This window comes from Asterias amurensis, chromosome 3, assembly GCF_032118995.1.
Source record: "Asterias amurensis chromosome 3, ASM3211899v1".
Lineage (NCBI taxonomy): Eukaryota > Metazoa > Echinodermata > Asteroidea > Forcipulatida > Asteriidae > Asterias > Asterias amurensis.
In genome coordinates this window covers 24,125,521-24,145,073 of record NC_092650.1, presented here as the reverse complement: position 1 = coordinate 24,145,073, position 19,553 = coordinate 24,125,521, and the positions used below count along the sequence as shown (strand labels likewise).

At 37.7% G+C, this 19,553-nt stretch overlaps 2 protein-coding genes and 1 long non-coding RNA gene across 6 annotated transcripts in view; 1 reads left to right on the top strand and 2 right to left on the bottom strand.

The window, feature by feature from the left end:
- LOC139934958 (thiamine-triphosphatase-like) overlaps nt 1-4,862 on the bottom strand; it is a 61,044-nt gene extending 56,182 nt beyond the window's left edge. For both annotated transcript variants that reach the window (XR_011785743.1, XM_071929387.1), the window contains exon 1: nt 4,139-4,862. Coding sequence is in view for 1 of the 2 variants with exons in the window: in XM_071929387.1 (XP_071785488.1) it covers nt 4,139-4,760 (622 nt within the window). In the remaining variant the exon portion in view is untranslated. The remainder of the gene's footprint in view (nt 1-4,138) is intronic.
- Nucleotides 4,863-5,790: 928 nt separating this feature from the next.
- The window catches only part of LOC139935453 (zinc finger homeobox protein 3-like), a 151,328-nt gene continuing 137,565 nt past the window's right edge, over nt 5,791-19,553 (top strand). For 2 of the 3 annotated variants that reach the window (XM_071930065.1, XM_071930067.1), the window contains exon 1: nt 5,791-6,014. The gene's annotated coding sequence lies outside the window, so the exon portion shown is untranslated. Of the gene's footprint in view, nt 6,015-6,279; nt 6,296-19,553 lie in introns of those variants that run through there. The other variant, XM_071930066.1, reaches the window with a different exon arrangement.
- Nucleotides 14,140-17,127, bottom strand: LOC139934644 (uncharacterized). Its single transcript, XR_011785722.1, has 3 exons — nt 16,971-17,127; nt 16,048-16,188; nt 14,140-14,274 (listed from the first exon to the last, which is right to left on the bottom strand). It is a non-coding gene; the product is annotated as an uncharacterized lncRNA (long non-coding RNA).

The following is a 19,553-nucleotide window of genomic DNA, read 5'->3' as shown; positions in this document are numbered from 1 at the left end:
GGGCATGAAGACAATGACCAGGGACCATGAAGGCAATCGCCTTCAGTGCTTCCGTGAAGTATCAGGTCTACTATACCCAGTGCATGGATCAACTGAATACAATTTCACAAACAATGGTCTCTACTGAAACTGTCTGGAACTTTTGTTTCTACAAAACTCTCCCCATCTCTCTCTCTCACTCGAGAGAGTCGAATGAATTAAAAGTGCCCAAGTATGACTTCCTGTTAGAACGTTGAACTTGTCCTCTACGCCCTTATCAAATGAGACACATTACCAGACGCACCCTAATTAAAGCCCATTCAGGGTTTGGCTGCTCTGACTAATAATATTTGTTGACTCCTTCAATGTCTCCATAAAAACAAGAAATCCCAGGGAAGGGGGGTCTTAGATCTGAGGGGAGTCTGGGAGTGGGAAGGGGGAAGCTATAAAAGTATAAAAATAGTAACAGAATATTGTTGTGGGAAATGCTTGAGTAGTTACAGGGGTTTTTGTCCTTCAGTCCCACGGCTTAAATTTGGGGTAAAATTCCACAAGCCTTGTAGCTCGGCACTGTACACAGTTGGTATTTACTCAAAATATAGCATAAAAACCTACTTGGTTAGGAGCAACGGAGAGCTGCTGAAAGTATAACACATTGTGAGAAACGTCTCCTTTTCGAAGTAACCAAGTTTTTGAGAAATGGTAATTTCTCACTAAAAGACTTCTGGCCAGAAGCCTTTTATTCCTATCTGAAAGCACACTAATTTGTACAACAAGGGTGTTTTTTCCTTCATAGTTTTTTTGCAACTGCAATAACCAATTGAGCCCAGATTTTCACAGGCTCATTATTTTATGCATATGTTGGCATACACCAAGTGAAAATATTGGTCTTTGACAATTATCAATCGTGTCCAGTGCCTTTAATCTTTACTGCCGGACCAGAATTTCACTGTACAAAACCAGAATCTTAATGCGAAAGAACTTTGATAACTGATTTTATTTGAAGCACTGAGAGAAGTTACCATGCTTGCCTTGTGGCTAAGTGGGCCTATATTTTGATACTCTACCTGGGGTAAATTTCACAAAGAGTTAGGACTCGTCTTATCTCGAGTTAGGACGAGTAACTCGTCTTAACTTAGGATTAATCTTAAGGTCTGCATGCTACAGTGCAGGGTTGGGACTCGTCCTAAGATTAGTCTTAAGTTAGGAAGAGTTTTGTGAAATCGACGGCAGACTCAAAAGTCAAAACATAATTTCCTTTAGGGAGAAACTATAAATAAATAAATAAATAAACTTGTGGGTACAACCATGTGTAAGTCTCTTTTTTTTGGGAGTGTTGGTTCTAAAAAGAGGCTGTGTCTATGGTCTCGATGTTTCAAAAGCTTCCCCTGATCAGCAATATACTCGGCTTTCCAAAAAAATTCATGTATATTACACATTGAGGTATTATTAATTCAAAAGAAAAACACAAGTCCATCGGACTTGTCCGGCCGTCAGTTTTCTGGCCCAAAGATAAAATCACTGACCTTGGGCCTGCGGTCTAGCGTAAAATTTGAGCCCTGAATCCCAAAGAAAATTACGCAAATCTTCAATGTGAATATCTTTTCTTCTTAGAGGTTGCCTGGATTGAGTTGCCTGAGATAAATTGTTTCATGTGACATGGCCAGTAGATAGACTTACCCTTGACGTACCTAGTCAGTCGGTAAAAAGATTTCAAATGGAATGAACTCAACTGTTGGTAAGATTTTAATTCATGAAACATAAGCGTTTCCTTCATGATCTTGATTGCCTTTTTTGTGCTCTGATGTGATTAAAGTAGGGCAAGTTGGCATAGTGTGGAGCATGGATAAATAAAATAAATAAAAAAGTTCACCTATTTTTAAGAGGGTTTTTAAGTTACCATCAATCCCCTTGCAGACAAACTCTTCATCAGATATGGATTTTTGTTTAAAGTGATTCTTAAAAAAAAAAAAAAAAAAAAAAAAAAAACCCTGCTTATTTCAGTTGCTGCAACTAAAATAAGAAAGTGTTTGGATATCAATGCTTTCACACATTAATGGGATTACCACCTATTGGGTCATTTGAATGATAGTGACTTTGACGAAGAGGGATGGAGCGTGAAGCCATTTACTCTTCTAAAGCTCAAAAAAGTAACTATTTATTATAATACCGTTGAGGAAATTTGCCCCCAAAATGGAAGATAGTCTTCTGTTTCGACCCTAGAAGAATCTTTCTTCAAAAAAGGTTTAGTATTTGTAGATAATTTTTGTTGCAATCAGCTAAATTTTACTTCTTCCTTTTTTTTAAAATAATTAGTTGTCTGTCTTCGCTAGTGTCTAACATATATTGACCCAATTCACCGTACGTCATCAACTGAATAATCTTGCATGCGACATATTGGTATGCAATGTCATTGTGCGTTATTCAGTGAAGTGCACATTTTAGGCGCAGAGCGTTTACGCGTAAACCTACTGCCAACCAAAATGGTGAGCATGGCACAGTCGCCGCGTGCATGCAAGGGGGTCAATAGAGATTAAATGCCACTTTTGGATGTGGACAACTCCACAGGTAATTCATCTGAAGCTTGAATTCAGATGTTGATGTTCATTTTGTGATGCCTTGATGGGTCTTGCGGCCTTGTTAGTCATCATTTTTTGACAAGGTTGAAGAAAAGAGATTAAGATATATTTACTTATCAGGAACGTTAATGCTCATGACTGAGCCAAGGTCATTCTAGATGGGGTGGGTGGGGGGGGGGGGGTTCGTAGGTTGTGTCGTGGTGAGGTGAAGGGGAGTTTACATGTTAATTTAAGAACAGAAATTAGAATTACAAATAATCTTCCAGTGCCGTCTATTTATTTGACAGAGAAATAAGAATGCACCGTACCACTCTGTGTAGTCTGGACCGTTCCATTTTGCTCGCTTTGTTCTTGTCAAAAATGGAACAGTCTGGATTTCACACTGTGAGTTATATTTTGTATTTGATGGGGGTTTGTTATCTATCTTGCAATCAAGTAAGCTTATTAAAATTTGGGGTAACTGAGTTTCCATAATGAATAATGCACTATGAGGCTTATTTCATAGAGCGTTAAGCAAAACCAATAAAGCACAGAACAAAAGTAAATTGCAACCACAGACAACAAGCCCAAATTGAATACTGATTGATACACTGTTAATGAACGGTTCCCTGCTGTTAATTGCTTGGTAAACAAACCCATTGAGCATTATTTTCTGCATATTAATCTGATGACACTAAACATGCCTGGATTTACAGGCATGCCGCAGAGGACGTGGTCTCCGTTGCCCTGGTCTTGGCCTTGGTGCCCTTCAAAAGTTTCCCATTGACTTTAAGATTTTCCAATGGAAGTGCCCTTTGCACAACGGGAATGGCCTTGCCCTTTCAAAGATGAAATTCAAGGCCTGTAGACTAGGCCGCCCGAGGAAAGCATAGTGTTACACACCAACTTGACACATTGTCTGTTTGTCTGTCAACAAGATAGATCTGGACTCAGTTTCATAACTCAGCTTACCAGCAAATATTAATGCGCTTGCAAACACCACTCTTCCCTTACAGGGCAAACACCAAATTTGTGTGCTAGCTGTGTAAGCCAAGAATACCTAGTGTAGTAACACAGATTATGTTTGCACACAAGCAGAAATTCTCTGCTAACCTGTGAAATACACTGTGTAAGCCCCAAATTTCCCTTTTCCCTAAGCACCGATTCTTTGCTTATAAGCAGAGAGCCATAAACTTGGACCCTGATCCCAAACTCAACTACAGTTGTCGAGATCATCGTTCATCAGCAAGAAGAATAACAGATGTTAAATTTGCATCGGGAATAAAGAATATTCATTTAGGTTTTCCCCATACTACACCGATGTGTGTTAGCATTGTAAACTCAGTACTTTCCCGTGTTCTGTGAAAAAAGATCAGATAGGCATATTACTCGTGTGGGATTCAAAGTCACGAATAACATTGTGTAATATTATAATGCTATAGACCCCCTGCATTATGACGCCACACTTTCAAAAAGCGTCCACACTAATCATTGGACAAGTCAATAGCTGTTCTTTGAGCGTAAAGATCATGCTTGAACCTCAGTGTTCCTGTAGCATTTTGCGCTAGCCTATGCAAGGGGTCTATTGCTAAAATGCTAACCTATTTTCTCCACCATCTCGTTGATCTTCATCTCTGCTTCCTTGACATCATCCCCAGATTGGCTGCTCATCGCTTCAACTTCACCGACGCTGAAACCAAAATTTGTCTCATCCAATACAATCGAGATCCCTCCATTCATTGAAAAAGTCTTACGTTTAGTCGTAAAATCAGCAAAAGGTTTGAGATTTAAGTTCTGCATTTTGAGCCACTTTTCAAGATTTGTGTCCATGCAATTATCATCAGCAACCTTGACCTCGTCTGGGTCATTTGCATAGGTCAGCAAAATGGCTGACAGATTGGCAATTATGTTCTTCTCATCGTCAAATTCCAAGTATTTAGTGTATGTTTCAGGTTTATTTTGTTTACTACGATCAACCAGCGGTACTTTGAGTTCCCATTTACCGTCACGTCGTCTCAGCCAGTGGTCGGCCAGAGTTAACTGAAAGGAATCCGTATCAAAATAGGCATCGTGAAACGACACATGGTTAACACACGTCCCTCCTGCCTGAACAACTCGTCCTTCAGTGTCCACTGTAATGGCGAATTTGCTTTCGATTTCTAGGTTCATCTCACCACTGCTACAGCCAGCACCATTTTCCACTGCTTGATTCTCATCTGTCATGACAACTCGGTTGTTTTTCACTCCATTTTCACTGATAAAACCTCGTCCGAAATCGCTGTACTTCGTGAATTTTCAGCTCAGGTTTTGTTATGGTTCGGTTGTTGATGATGCTACACACACACAACGTAGACGAAGACAGGGGGCAACACAGGGCACCCGACTACTGATTGCAGTGTTTACATTTCGTCCAGCTGACTTCTGTGGACATGCTGGAACGCAGGATTCCCGCTAAGTTCATTACGTCACTTCCGTTGTCCTCGACTCGACCTGACGCAGCAGCAGACAATCTGCTATCAGTAGGCGAGACAATTTGCATGTAGCGACCGCGCTGTAGACCACGTGTAATGATTGAATCAAAGCAGTTATAGACCGAGAGTCAGTCTTGTAAAACGCGCAGTTGTGCCCTCCCCAAATTGCCCTAGATTGATGATGGTGGGCGACGAGAGGGAGTGTGTGGCAATTCCTCGTGGTCGTTTAATGGAGACATAAAAGCAAAAAAGATTCCGACTCTCGGCCTACTTCTAGATCCTTTCACGAGATTCATTGACGTTGGTGTGACTTTGACATTGGGCTTCCATTCAACCAGGGGGATAGGGAACTGATATGTGCCCACGTGGTCTGGAGAAATTTTGGCAGAGTTCAAAGTTCTTACTTTTGGGAGGTTGCCTTTTTATCATGAAGGTAAAAAAAACCGCGATATTCAGCTGATAACCTAAAACAAGTTTCAGGATGTGGATGAAGACTTAATAATTTTGTAACTTTTATAATTCCATTCAAGGACAAATTAATGAACAATCTTTTATCAACATGACACAACATCAAATCCGGTTAATTTTCTCCAACAGACTTCCAGTGTTATCAAATTGTTGAAGTGTGAAATAAACAAAACAGGATAAACCCCTCCATTAAATATGCAAATTACATTGCACCTGGCGGACCGGCAGTTGTACGCATGCCCGTGGTAGTATCACCTAAGCCCTCCACACACAGCCATTTTGAAATAATTAGCAAAACAATGTGTTGGCTTCACTCGAATCAGGGAATGCGTGGTTTGCCTCGCAACGCTCTACACACACCACACCGCGTGCGGTAATTTAGTTTGGCGAACCTGGACAAACTGTGTGTAAATCTCAGACTGTTACTGCAGAGAATTTCAACGGGAGCAACTCGGTGTGTACGCAAGGGCCCACCTACTGGAACTGCAAGTCTTCGGAGACATTTTCTAAGGAGTTCAGAGCGGACCTCCAAAAAAATGTGAGTTTTTCATGTCTTGTGTTCGGTGGCAGGCAGCGTAACTGAACGTGTGCAGTGTCATCGGATTGTGTCAGTGATCAGTTTTAGGTCATTAATGCATAGTGGATGTGTTCCTCAGTCTTGTGTGTGTGTGCACAGTTTTGAATTGGAGCGCGTGAGAAAGGCTTTCTAATTACTCGGCCCGTCCTTAGCATTTGTAATTAGTGGCGCGGTTTTTATTGTCCTGGCCGGCTAGGCAGGTCATTTCACATTTACCGAGCGGGGAAGACGGTTGATAATCGGTGAGTACTACACCTCGGCATGTTATGCTACAATGTGTTAGAATTTGTTTATATATTTTGTTTGAGCTGCAAGATTTTTTTTTATTCCGGTCGCGGTTATCACAATCGGTAACATCAATTTATGGTAGTGTGAATAGGTTGGTGTTATATATTTTGTTGTGAGCTTTATTCTGGGATATATGAACAATTATAAGCTGTGTGTTTAATCCCATATATATAGCAAGCATAGCTAGCCTTTTCCATTTTCTTTTTCGAGACATATGAACATTCCTGCGTGTACATCAGTGGTTTGTGTTGTGTGGCAACTCGTGTGAATGGGGTCATCCAATCTTAAACTTTATCCAGTGATTTCCCTTGCCATTTTTGTTCCAGCCAGCTCCTGAGTTCAATTTTGCTCTCGTGGAACACTTGACCGTGTGGTTGTTCCATCCATCACACACAAAACTTCACTGACCAGGCTTTGCAAGTTAACACATGCACAGTGTTGGTGACAAGGTCAAAATAATAACCAACCTATTGAATGGTGTTGGCTTCAGTTGTGAAAAATCACTGGCTGGTCATTTCTGGGGGGATCTTTGTGTTGTTGCTTTGCACAGCTCCGATTGGAAGTTGTGGTTGAGGTTGTGTGCTGACAATATACTCATTTTTTGAGCTTCATGGGCTGTTGGCTTTTTATTGTACTGCACAATTTATATAAAGTCAAAATTAAATTTTTCTGATATATTTTTTCTTGGAAAATATTCTCCCTTTTGACTGGTATTTTCAACTTTTTGATTTATTTGAATTTTATTATGGTCTCTTGGAGTATTGTACAAAAATTGCATTAAATAGGGCCTATATTTGCTGTATGTAGGAGGCCTACTCCTCCATTTTTGTTGTTGTAATTTCTGCACTATTGAGTTGTATGGATGTTAATTGGCATAAAAATGAAGATTTTTTAATTTTACTGAGATTTAATTGGAATATTTTTGTGAAACTTGCATTCCCATGGACACTGCTGTAGCAATGCTGTAACAAAATCGTGCACGGAAACGAACCCCAACATTTGAATAATGTGACTGACTTTCCCAAAATGAGAACAGCTTACAAGATCTGCCCCAATTTCATTGCACTGCTTACCGCAGAATTCTGCGGTTACAGTTCATATAATTTCATATGTTTAATGTGGGTCTTGCAGTGCCATGTCAAATGGGGCCTGCTCAGGTGCTTCTTAATAAATAATGTTCTTGTTGAAGTAGTTTTATAGTTTTGCAGTTGTAGAGATAAGATTGTCCTCTTTTGTGAGGTTTAGTTCAAAGCGTCGAGTACGATTTGTCATCATGTACACATGGACCTTTAGTGATTCTGAAACCATTTGTTGGCTCTAAAACCCAAGCTACTCTTATTGCAGCCTTCTCCCAACAGTGGTCCGCTGGTCAAATGTCAGTTAAAACAAATGAGGACCAGTCCGAATTCTGTCCAATTGGTCCATGTGACTAAATTCAGTGTTGATTTTGAAAAGCATCCCTATTTCTTTTGAATATTGACTTGTGAAAAAAAATGGCGCACTAGTGAAACAACAAGCTAACTAGTCCTGGTGGCTAGTCATTTAAAAATTAAGGGTTTAAGTCTGGTATAGACCTTTCTTTTGCAACGTCACAGCCCGAGTTTTTGCCAACCCAGATTGGAAAACTATGGAAAGCCGTAAGTTTAAATTAAGAAAAGATCGCTATTTTTTGTAACAATGTAACCAAGTTTGTTGATTTTGTTAAAAACAAAACAAATAATTATGAGAGGTATTTTATTTAATTGAAAGTTTGCAGAAAATGCTGAATTTGGTTAAAACATCTGTTTTTAAGATTTAGTGTTTTACTAACATTCGGCCGACCATGCCAACCAAGGCGGTTTGTTTATCAACAAAAGAAAGGTCTATTGTCAAGATGACCTTAGCTGGTTTTTATCTGCCTTTCTCAGAAACAGCTGTGAGGTTAATTATGATGGTGTGTCAAAAAAAAGTTCAGTCTTTCAGTCTGTTACAATGTCTTTCAGCATTGAACTTAAATCCCATTTAATTTCCATCTGGAAATCCGTCTTCAGTTGGGTCCAGTGGTTGTAGTATTTATGAAGCAAATGTAGATATCTACACACATTCTTTGAGAAAATTGTCCTTGTAACCGGGAATGTTTTTGCCCAGCAGTTTTGCACAGCAAAATACTTAGAATGAACTTGGCCATTGTTTTGGGGCACTTTGAATGTTAAAATTGAGCAGGAAACAATAGGTTTCTGAGTTGTAACTAACTATTGATACAACTTGTGAAGCATTTTGCTAACCAAAAGAAAATTTTCACAGAGCAGCATCATTGTGGATAAAAGAATTGAATTGAATTGATGAAATAATCATGTGGTTATTTGAGATACACACCTCATTCAAAACGTATATGTTTTAGGACAAAATACATAATTCAATCTGTGACAGTAAATAAATATATTTGTTATTTAGTAAATGTAATACAATTAAACAAACAAATAACTAAATTCATATGTATAAGTCAATCCCAATCCTTTAGAAAGAAATTGATACAAATTAATAAATTTACTGAAAGAAATCAAATAATATATAAAGTAATTGGTGCTGTAATTTTAATATCTGGTAAGAAATGCAGAAGTTAAAATTGGAACTTAAAATTAGAACTGTCGAATATTCAATCTGTTTTTTAGATAGACAACTTTCAGTGTCTGAAAATGCAGTATGCCAACATACGTTTTATTCCCTATTGGTCTAGACTGTTAGTATAGACAAACAGTGTAACAGGATTAAATAGACAACCAAATGGTGATTTATTTTTTTAATTTTATGTATATTACAGGGTACCTGCAGAATTAAAACGTGAAATTATCATATTGTTAAAACGAACAGACCTGGAGCTCTGAAGTTGAGTAGAGTGTTTGAAATGTCGAGACCACACAAGGGTTTGCCCTTACTAGTTCAGTGACTAGCCAGCAGAACGAAATAGCTAGTAATTTTACTAGCACCGTTAGTTTTTCAACTAGCCCATATTTTCACTTAAAGTATAGATGCTTTTCAACACTGAACTAGCCAGACCAGTTGGGGTGAATTTTTACTGGTCCCCCTGTGTTTTATCTGGCCTTTTTGTCAGCGGACCAGCAATAAGGGAGAATGCTGCATACCAATTGCTCTTTCAGATTCAGCATTCCTCCCCAAAAAAGATTTAAACATGAATGTACTGCCAGTTATAAGTACTTGTTTTATCCACACCATGCAGATCATCAAACATCACTGAAACTTGACTCTATTTATTGCCACTAAAACAGAGAAAACAATGTGTCTCGGAAAATGTACAAAATCTTGAGTGACTCGCAAGCCCTTTTTGAACTGCTTGTTAGGCTACTAACTTTGGCTCTGTCCAGTGTCAATGATTTTGAAAACCAACACTTTCAAAACAAGACTTAAAGCGGGTAGACAATGTCTAAGTCATGATTTTGAAAATTGCAAGGGTTGAAAGGACTAACAAGAAGGGTCTCTTTTTATGTGAGGAATGAAGCATCAGTGACTAATTCATTGGAAAATCAAAAATTTCATTTTAAAATTTTTCAAAAAATTTCAGACATTGCAAAAGTGGGTTAAACACACACGGCACAGTGTTAGGTAAATTGCTTGGAAATCATTTTTTTGAAGTAATGTGAAAAATCTACCATTATACATTTCTAGCAAAAACTGTTTCATTAGAAATGATTCATTAGAAAACAAAAATTTCATTTTAAAAATTTTCAAAAAATTTCAGACATTGTAAAAGTTGGTTAAACACACACGGCACAGTGTTAGGTAAATTGCTTGGTAATCATTTTTTTGAAGTAATGTGAAAAATCTACCATTATACATTTCTATACATTTGAATATTGTTATTTTTCAAGTATTTTTTCACTTCAACAATTACATCTATCTTAGTTTTGTTGTTGTAGTATAGTTGGACTTATTATTTTCTGTCAGAATTAGCAAAAATAAACATCCACAACTTTCTTCTATGGGAATGTACCGAGTGACCCATAATCTTTCATGCATTTCTACTGAGGTTTTAAATAACTGGACTGCTGAAGCTACCCATTGACTAGAGAGCCCAGCTTGAGTCCTATGTTAGAACAGGAATGCCAAGTTGTGATCAAAATTTGATATGCTGTAAGAATTACATCAAGTGAACGTACATGTAAATGATTAAAGAGTGTCGGGGATAGTGAATCACATTGAATGGAAAATCCTTATACTTGGATTACGCTGTATTCAATCATTTACGATGTACTTGTGAGACCAGTGTTGTACTTGTAGTGTTGTATGCAAACTTTTCTACCTTTCAAAGAAATGCACAAGATCAAAGTCCTAATGCTAATCAAAATGTTTGTTGGGGTTGAATGAACACCTTTTGAGGGGTTTGTATTCTCCTCTATTCTTTTGCTGCTCATAATGCTTAAAATCACAAATACTTTGTATGATTTGTGACCAAAGGGCATCAACTGACTGTTTGACCATAATTAACAGTGAAACTATACATCAATGAGTAAATGCAATGGAGGAGAGCTGGGGTTGACCATGCTGTGCACTTATTTTATACCATTTACAGTGTACGTGAGTTATTTTGTAAGCTCACTTTACACGCTCTGTATGTAGCCTAGGTCAAAGTTGGTATGCGCATTGTGTAGTTACTAAATATACACAACCGTGGTGAATTATTGAGGTCCCGTATTCATTGTGTTTTCAACAGTGTGTTATCAGAATCTCTTACCTTTGATGATGTTAGGCTGAATAAGAAAAAGGCACTTCAGAAATCGTATGAATGGTGAATGAATGGTGTATACTGAGTGAAGGCGCTACCGTCATAAATGCCTAGCTCTAAGATGGTTTAACTGCAGGAAATACTTCATTCAAATCCAAGGCATTTTAACAAAAATTCAAGGACATTTATATCTGTATTTTAAAAGACTCAAGAGACAGCACACCTCAAAAATAGAACAGATTTATCCAGTTTCACATTTGATCAAAGTTTCATTTGGCCATAGTTTGTTCTTCATAATCATAGTACTGTTGTATCTCTTGTATTGCACATTTTGCTTTTCTCAATCATACAGAAATTAAAAAAACCCAATTAAGTATTGATTTGACTGAGCCAGAAAAATTTGTCATAGACAACAAGTCGGACATAAAGTTTAACGTTTTGCGTTCACCCTTGGTGACCTGTCTTCAGTGCGTCATTGCTTATACATGTAGCATATCTGCTGATTTGTTTAAGAGATTCAGTAACACTCTCGGAATAACTTGCGCCCAATTTCAACATAACTGAGGTGTGAATTTGTTGATGTGATACTGTCCAGCAAAAAGTGATATTTAAATATTTTGGAAGTCGATGACTCATTAAACTTTCATAGGCAACACTTTTTGATTGCTCTGCTCATCAACGGCAAGAACTCATGGTTTCCGATGATTTATCGGCAAAATTTAATTTTCTATGCCACTGGGTTCCGAGTATCAAGAGGGAGCGAGGGATGAGGGACAGCGCCCACGTCAGAAACCCTAATGAGTCTAATACTCAGTCGAGCGAGAAGAGTGACATGTTGCCAACGTCTGTTGCAGATACCAGACGAAGAAAAAGGGGAAGAAAAAAAAATCAAAGTGATATTTCATTACTTTGTTCTTTTTGATAAATATAGGATTCACCGCTGTGATCGGTCCTTACCAAACAGCTGACGCATATCTGTTATTTCTACAGTGCCAAAATTCATTGTTAAGACGGTTAAAGTGCAGGCAAGGAAAAGCAGCAGGAAATGGTAGCAACTGCCAGCGGATTCCGTGGCCGTCGCATTCCCCAAAGGTTTTCCAGGATAGAGGGGAACCGTAGTGTAATCTAGCCAATGTTGCATGAAATTACATAGTGTTTCTTTCATTTGTCCCAATTCCCTGGTGCGCCCAGTGTTGATGGAACAGTGTGTTGACATGGGTTCATTGGCAGCTCAGTGGTGAAGAGAAGCCATCCAGATGGCCTCCAATGCCCTGAGACACAAAACCAAGTCTCTACATGTAGTCCAGAAGGGAAGAAGCCTCAACAACTTACCAACAGATTTGAGCCCTGGTCGTCTCCAGGTGCAAGCCCATGTTATTCTTTCCTGGATTGTGTACTAATTGCCAGGGGAAGTGTCCTGTAGACCCATCTTATTTTTTTCTGTTTGGAAACCCGCTGCTCGTAGGGGGGAAATGTGTATGTGCAGGAAATATTCTTTACTAACTGCTAAAGCCTCTCATTCATCAGTGATGCAAGGGGCTTACTCGTCTTGCAACATAGTCACACATCTGATTGGCCTATATAAGATTCCACACACTCCCAACATATCCGTAAGGTCCTTTGAAGCTAGCATGCTCCAGGAAAGCGAAAAATTTCTTTAAAAGGCTTAACCTATTTCTAAACCATGTTCTTTCTTTTTGTTCATACAGACATTTAAATTCCTTTACTGTTAAAATTCATTTCATCTTTTTTCTTATTTTTTTATTTTTTATTTTTGTTGAGCTTACTTACCGGGTATGTATTTTTGTATGTAGACATTGTCTTATCCCAATTGGTTCTTTGTTGAGATAATTACCTGGTAAGAAACATTAAAACACTGGCTCAGGTTGCTTTACCTCAAGGTTGCTTTACCTCAAGTGGCCCAAACGCCTTTTAAACTTGTTTGTTTTATGAGGTCATCATCAGTGCACAATTGATTGTGTGCTGTATTGTCCCACATTTTCTATAAAAAAAAATATTTAAAAAAATGCTAGACTAGCAATTAGAATCATTCACACTCCAGTAGATTGCCCTCACTCATTCTGACTGTCAATTTATGATCCATGTTCAAAACGGGCAACAACGGAAACTTCCCACCGAGCATGTTACATCTCGCACGTAATAAATTAATGCGTGAACGATGTAATAGAGCTAATTGGCAGTTGATCAATGGACTGTGGTATTAATAAAGACATGATAAAAACAGTGTGGAAGGGGCGGGGCAGAAGACCACTGTTAGAACGTCAAACCAAGCATTCCATCTGAACAACACAGCACGGCAAAAGGTCCATAGACAACAAATTTTCTAAACTAGAATCAAAAGGTTTGCAGCTGAAATATTACGCTATGTTTGTTTTGTAACTGTTTCCCTGGATAAGGCACAAAATTGTGCAGTTTCCTGCAGTATTTTCTGTGACTGAAAGGGTATTTTAGCACCCAAGTTACATGACTAAACTAATTAGACTAAACAACAACAGGCTTTGGTTATGTTACGAATGGTTTATGAATGGTTTATTTATTTAAAAATGCCATCGCAGCATACCGCTGAATTGCGACATAATTTACAATCATTAAAAACATTACCATTATTATTAAAAAGCTTTACAATAGAAAATACTTAGTGAACATTTGAAGAAAAAACCCCACAAAAACAAGGGACTGCCAGAAATGTACAAACAGTTTGACTACATTTATATACATTTAAGACCAGGAAATTTAGCAATATATGTTCTGTTCAGGGTAATGTGCAAAAGAATAGACTGAAATACAGTAATTAAAAGGAGTTTAAAAATCTAAATCTAAAGCTCAAAAAGGGACATGTGGTTTTTGTTTTAGAAAGAAGCGGTTTAATGACCACCTACATTCCCTGAAGAGTTTCACAAGGTCTTTGTTGGAAAATTACAGGACTATCTGTATTGTTTCGGGGGTTGTAGACATCATTCTGCACAAGATTATTCTTTTAATACCAACACATCTGGGATGGGACATGAGCATTAGAACTTTTTTTTGAGGGGGGGGGGGGGGGAGAAACTCCGTAAATAGCGCACTCTGACCATCGAGGTTGTCACTTCGCATCAGGGCATGTGTCATCCGCGGCCCGTTATTTACACTCCCCACCGAAGCTGGGAGCCCATAGCTACCTAGCATGGTGCACGATACTCATGTTACACATTCCTGTATGATAACAAAATGAGTTGTATATGTTATGTTTGGGTAGTCCATGTGTAGACACTGTCATATTGAATTAATACAATCTGTAAAATATTATGAGATTGCAAGCAGGGCGTATGTTACACATTCAGAGCAACTGTTCCCACCGTGTTAAATAGTCAGCAGCTGTATACGAAGAAGCACCACATACTTAAAATACCCCAAATCACTCCTAATTTGCTGGTATAAAAATAGTACAGGTCCATGTGATTCAACTCAAAGCCCCTTTTTTATTTGTCGTATATTTACAGAGAATATTACTTTTTACTACTTGTCCAATAATTTGAAGAAAACTTTAAAGAGCATTTTTTTGTTTCAGTCGAGTTCTAATTTGTTTGAAATGAGTAAGCTTGTTGTATTTGTATGTCTTGACTGAAAAAAAATCACAAACTTGACTGATTTAACAATTGAACTAAAAGTTGTTTTGCCTCTTTGTAAGTCAATTCCGTCACCATGACAATACAACGGGCACCAAGCAATCCTGCAACCCTGCAATTTTCCTGGAATTTTTCCTAATCTTTTGGACCCCAACAGCACCCAAAACCTGTGGATTTTGACTATATACATTTAAGGGGGAATTGTGTAATTGATGTTAGCAAGAATAGATTCATTTCCACCCTCTAATAAAACAAAAAACTTTAATAAGAAATCTGCAAAGATTTTGTAGAATTGGTGGTCATATTTTTGTGAAACAGGTTTATGATGTATGAACCTAAATGTTCATAGGTTCATAGGTTTGTCATTTCATAAAGGTAACATAAACAACATACACTGGGCTTTGATAATGCCAGTGTTGAACACTTACTTTGAGGTTCGACAAAATGGTAAAACCTTTACCTATATTATGAGTTTGCTTCTACAAGAGAAGTGATTTGTAAAGTTTGATTTTATTGGCTTTTGTTGGTAATTGAACAAGGAAATAAGGTTACACATCCAGGTTGGTTGCATACATTGTGGTGTTTAGACCAAGTTGGTAGTGATCATTAATTCAAACAGGAAATTGCTGCTTGGTGATTTAGCCATTATTTTGTTGTTTTATAAGGCCCCCCCCCCCCCTATGTGCTCTGCTCGAAGACTGACATTTGGTTTTTTTCTTGTGCATTAACACGTTTTGCATTTTTTTTTCTTTTTCTTCCGATCAAGCGTTGTTCTTGATTATCCTTAAAGTCTAACCGGAACTTGTATGATGTTTTCACCTCCCCCCCCCCCCGATGTAAAAACACATAGTGTCTGTGGGAAGTACGATACTATAGTCTGCTGTTTTGTACTCTGAATAATTACATTTGTTTTGTTTACCCTAAAAAAAACCCAAGGGCACTTGATCTTACATTCCATAACTCAAACGCCCAACTGGCACAGAATAAACAAAACCAATTAAGTTAGCGAACACTGTATTTGAAAGAACACATATGGCCAAAGAAAATTAGAACAGTTTGACATTGTCGTTATTAATCATATAAAAAAATGAGCGCTGTCTAATATCTTCACAAAAAAATGATATTGATAAGGAACGAGAAAGACTTTCTCCCGCTGCTAGCCGAAGCTTACATCGCAGTTGTTATAGGTTGTAGACTCGGGCATTATTAACCTCTCCCCTGTCATGTGCTATCAATTATGTCCCCCTCGCTACAAAAACATGTGCTACATAATTCTAGTAAATAGATTCCATTAAGATGACATGATGCTGATTGCATTGTGGGTCTCCGAGTATTTCTCTACTTCATTGGGAACACTTACTTGTACATGTGTCTGCTCACTCAGCCACTCATACTGAGGGATTACCGAGTTTACGCTTTTACCTTGACTTTTAGAAAGCTAATTGACAAGACCAGCTGTATCTCAAGTCATTCCTGTTCTTTAACCCAACAAGCGATTAACCTGGAAAAAGGAGGGGGAGAGAAAATGGAGTTAGTTTATCTGTTAATTACATGTAGGCTCCTCGTTCAAATGCTGGTTTTTAATCTGGGCTTTTTTTCTTGTTTTGGTCGGGAATGGCATTAGGAGGAATGTGTTTGCCTTATTGTGCAACGGTAGGGTTGTTGGAATTGGAAACATTCAAGTGTAGAATTTGTCAGAGGAAACGAATTCTAGTTTGGGATGTTTACAATGGAACATATAATGTTTAAAACCTCCCACATGCAAGACAGTGCTATTACTTTAGCTTATGCATAGCTGCACAAAAATAATTAACTTTTTATTTTAAACTTTTTGGAAGATTTTAAAGGAAGATTATCAAATGGAAATTAATTAACTGTGTTTTAAGCTACATTGCATGACAAAAAACCACAAAAAAATTATTTCAGATGCTTGAATTCGAGACCTCTTTAATTCAAATATTTTATTGAGAAATTACTTCTTTCTCAAAAACTACGTTAACGTAAAGGGAGCCATTTCTCACAATTTGTTAATACCATCAATAGCTCTCCATTGCATTACTTGTTACCAAGTAAGTTTTTATTACCAACTGTGTCCAGTGCCTTCTGCTCATCCTAAAAGTATTGAGAGAAAACACTAAGGTGACATTTATCAGCAATGGAGAGGCAAACTGAGTTTTTTTTCAAGAAGTAACTTCAAGGCTGTACCGATAGTGAGTTTGTCTTCGATGGCTGCCCAAATTTTGTGAAAACTAAAAGTAGAAGAAACAAAGATGATGTGCTTACATTTATCATCAATGGAGAATCAGAGTTTTTCAAGTAGTAACTGAATTCAATGTCGTAGCGATAGGGGCCTAGTGAGTTTGTTTTTGAATATAGCTGCCTAACTGACTGATGTTCAATGTGTATGCACAGACTCGTTCATTTGCTGAATGGTAGTTTCTCTTAACCTTTGGTGACCTGTATAAAATGGAATATCCTGAATCTCTGTACTCTGGACTTCCTCCCAACAGAGTCAATAGAGTAAACTGTCATCATAAGTAATGTGTACAATAACTGGGAGAACTAAACGTCGGAAGCACTCCACAGCTTGGTCTCAATCTGAATTGTGACTACAGTTTTATACACTATAATGAATAGGGTAGGTGGCCTTAGCTTTCGATCCAAACCGGACCTTCTTCAGAGGCATAAAACAAGTACAAACAAATACATATCCATTTATAGAAAAAGAGAGGGGAAAGGGATAATATATAAGGGATTTAATGTACTGGTATTTCTTACAGGCACTGGACACAGTTGGTAATAAAAACTTCCTTGGTAGGTAACCAGTAATGGAGAGCTGTATAAAACATTGTGAGAAATGGTGTAACATAGTTTTTGAGAAAGAAGTAATTTCTCACCAAAATATTTGAATCAAATTCTAGACCTCAGCTGAGGTCATGAATTCAAGCATTTGAAAGCACACAACTTGTGCGACAAGGGTGTTTTTTCTCTCACAACTTCGACGACCAATTGAGTTCAAATTTTCACAGGTTTGTTATTTGTTGAGATACACCGAGTGAGAACAATTCCAAAGGTGTCCAGTGCCTTTGAAGTCTTGCCACTGTTTTTCTGGTTATCATAAAGTCATAAGTAAATTTGTTATGTATATCAGGTTTTTACAAATTCTGACAGGCAAGAATACAACACAAAATAAAACACGTTTTGACAGTATGTATTTTTTATTTTTACGTTATTGAAAATTTCCATGGTATTAACACACTTCAGTTTTCTAATTAAAAGGTCAAATTGTGTTTTCTAGTGCACTCATCAATAGATAGAGTCCTCACTAAAGTGAAGAAAAATATAAAAGTCTCTAACTTCACATTAGAATAGTGTAAAAATTTTTATTTTTTTTTAAGTTGGAAGCAAGTCCAGATAAACTAGCAAGTGAGTTTGTGTCATAAGGTCAAATTCAATGCTGTTTTGATTGAATATCATCAGATTTGTTCAACTCTGCAGCAGTAGAGTAAACAGCAAGACAAATTCTCAAAGAACAAATCTACCCAGCGAAGTAGATGTTGTACAAACATTGTTAATACAGATTTGAATTTTGTTTTGTTATCATTACCAATTTAGCATTGTGGCTAAATCATTGGGAACTTGGGACCATCTTTTAGTAGCTACTTCTTGGGTGGCCTTTGAAAAAAATAACTACACTACAGCTTGGCCATTTGGTTATGCACCAAACCAAACCAACCTCCCCACCATCAGTGTAAAACACATCAGTGTAATTGTATGAAGTGCTAAGCACTTTTTTTTCTGTAATTACTACTATCTATCTAGCAAGGTTTGGAGTGACATCAGTTTCAGTAAAACACTTTGAACTTGGCATTTAAACTCCATCAAGTTGTGTTGGGCCAAGGGTGAAAATGGAAAAATTAAACCCATGATGTCACTGATCGTGTGAATGCACTGTTAAAGTGTTGTGAGGGCAATGCTGTTTTTTAAAAATCTATAGTAAAAGGGCACTTCTACGAGAGAAATGAACATTGTACGGGAAAGTTTCAAGGGGCACCACGAGCAGGGCCAGGGTGTGGGGTCAAATGCCTCTGTTCCCCCCATGATAGATCAAGTCAAAACCACAACAGAGAGCTTGTTCTTTGGCATATACGCAAAGAAACGGATAAGGAACCCTAACTAGACAAAATTATATACCTTAAGATTGAACCACAGCACAGAAAATAAGCCTTCTGATGCTCATACCAAAGACATCTATTTGAGGTCTTGCAGGCTTTGGATGAAGTGAAATTTATGGTGTCTCGGTTTCTGTGAAGTTCTTACAAAACAAGGAGAAGCTAAGGAGTTGTATTTTTATCAAAAGAATCGATGGACATTTCATCAACATTACTTGTGTATTTTGGTGATTTGAATCTAGGTTACTTGCCAGGCTAGGAGTTCACATAAGCATTTCCGTTGCTGTACAAACTTTCGGTGCCTTGTTTTTCAGTTGCCATCTGGATCATTAACCAGTTAAGGATGTGCCACGGGAAAAACCAATCAGAGAAAGTGTAATTTAGCATCATAAGTGTCTTCATAGACTAATTCTTGGGCCAAAGCTGAACATTTTTGTAATCAATACACATTTTATAAAGTGCCTCTGCAAAGAAGTCAATCAATTTTGGGTCCAGTCATAATTTCGTTAGAATCAATTTGTTGTTTACTTCGTCAAGTGGAGGAATTTTAAATCTGGATTCCCTTTAAAGGCAGTGGACACTATTGATAATTACTCAAAATGATTATTAGCATAAAACCTTACTTGGTGGCGAGTAATGGGGAGAGCTTGACGGTACAAAACATTGTTAGAAACGGCTCCCTCTGAAGTGCCAG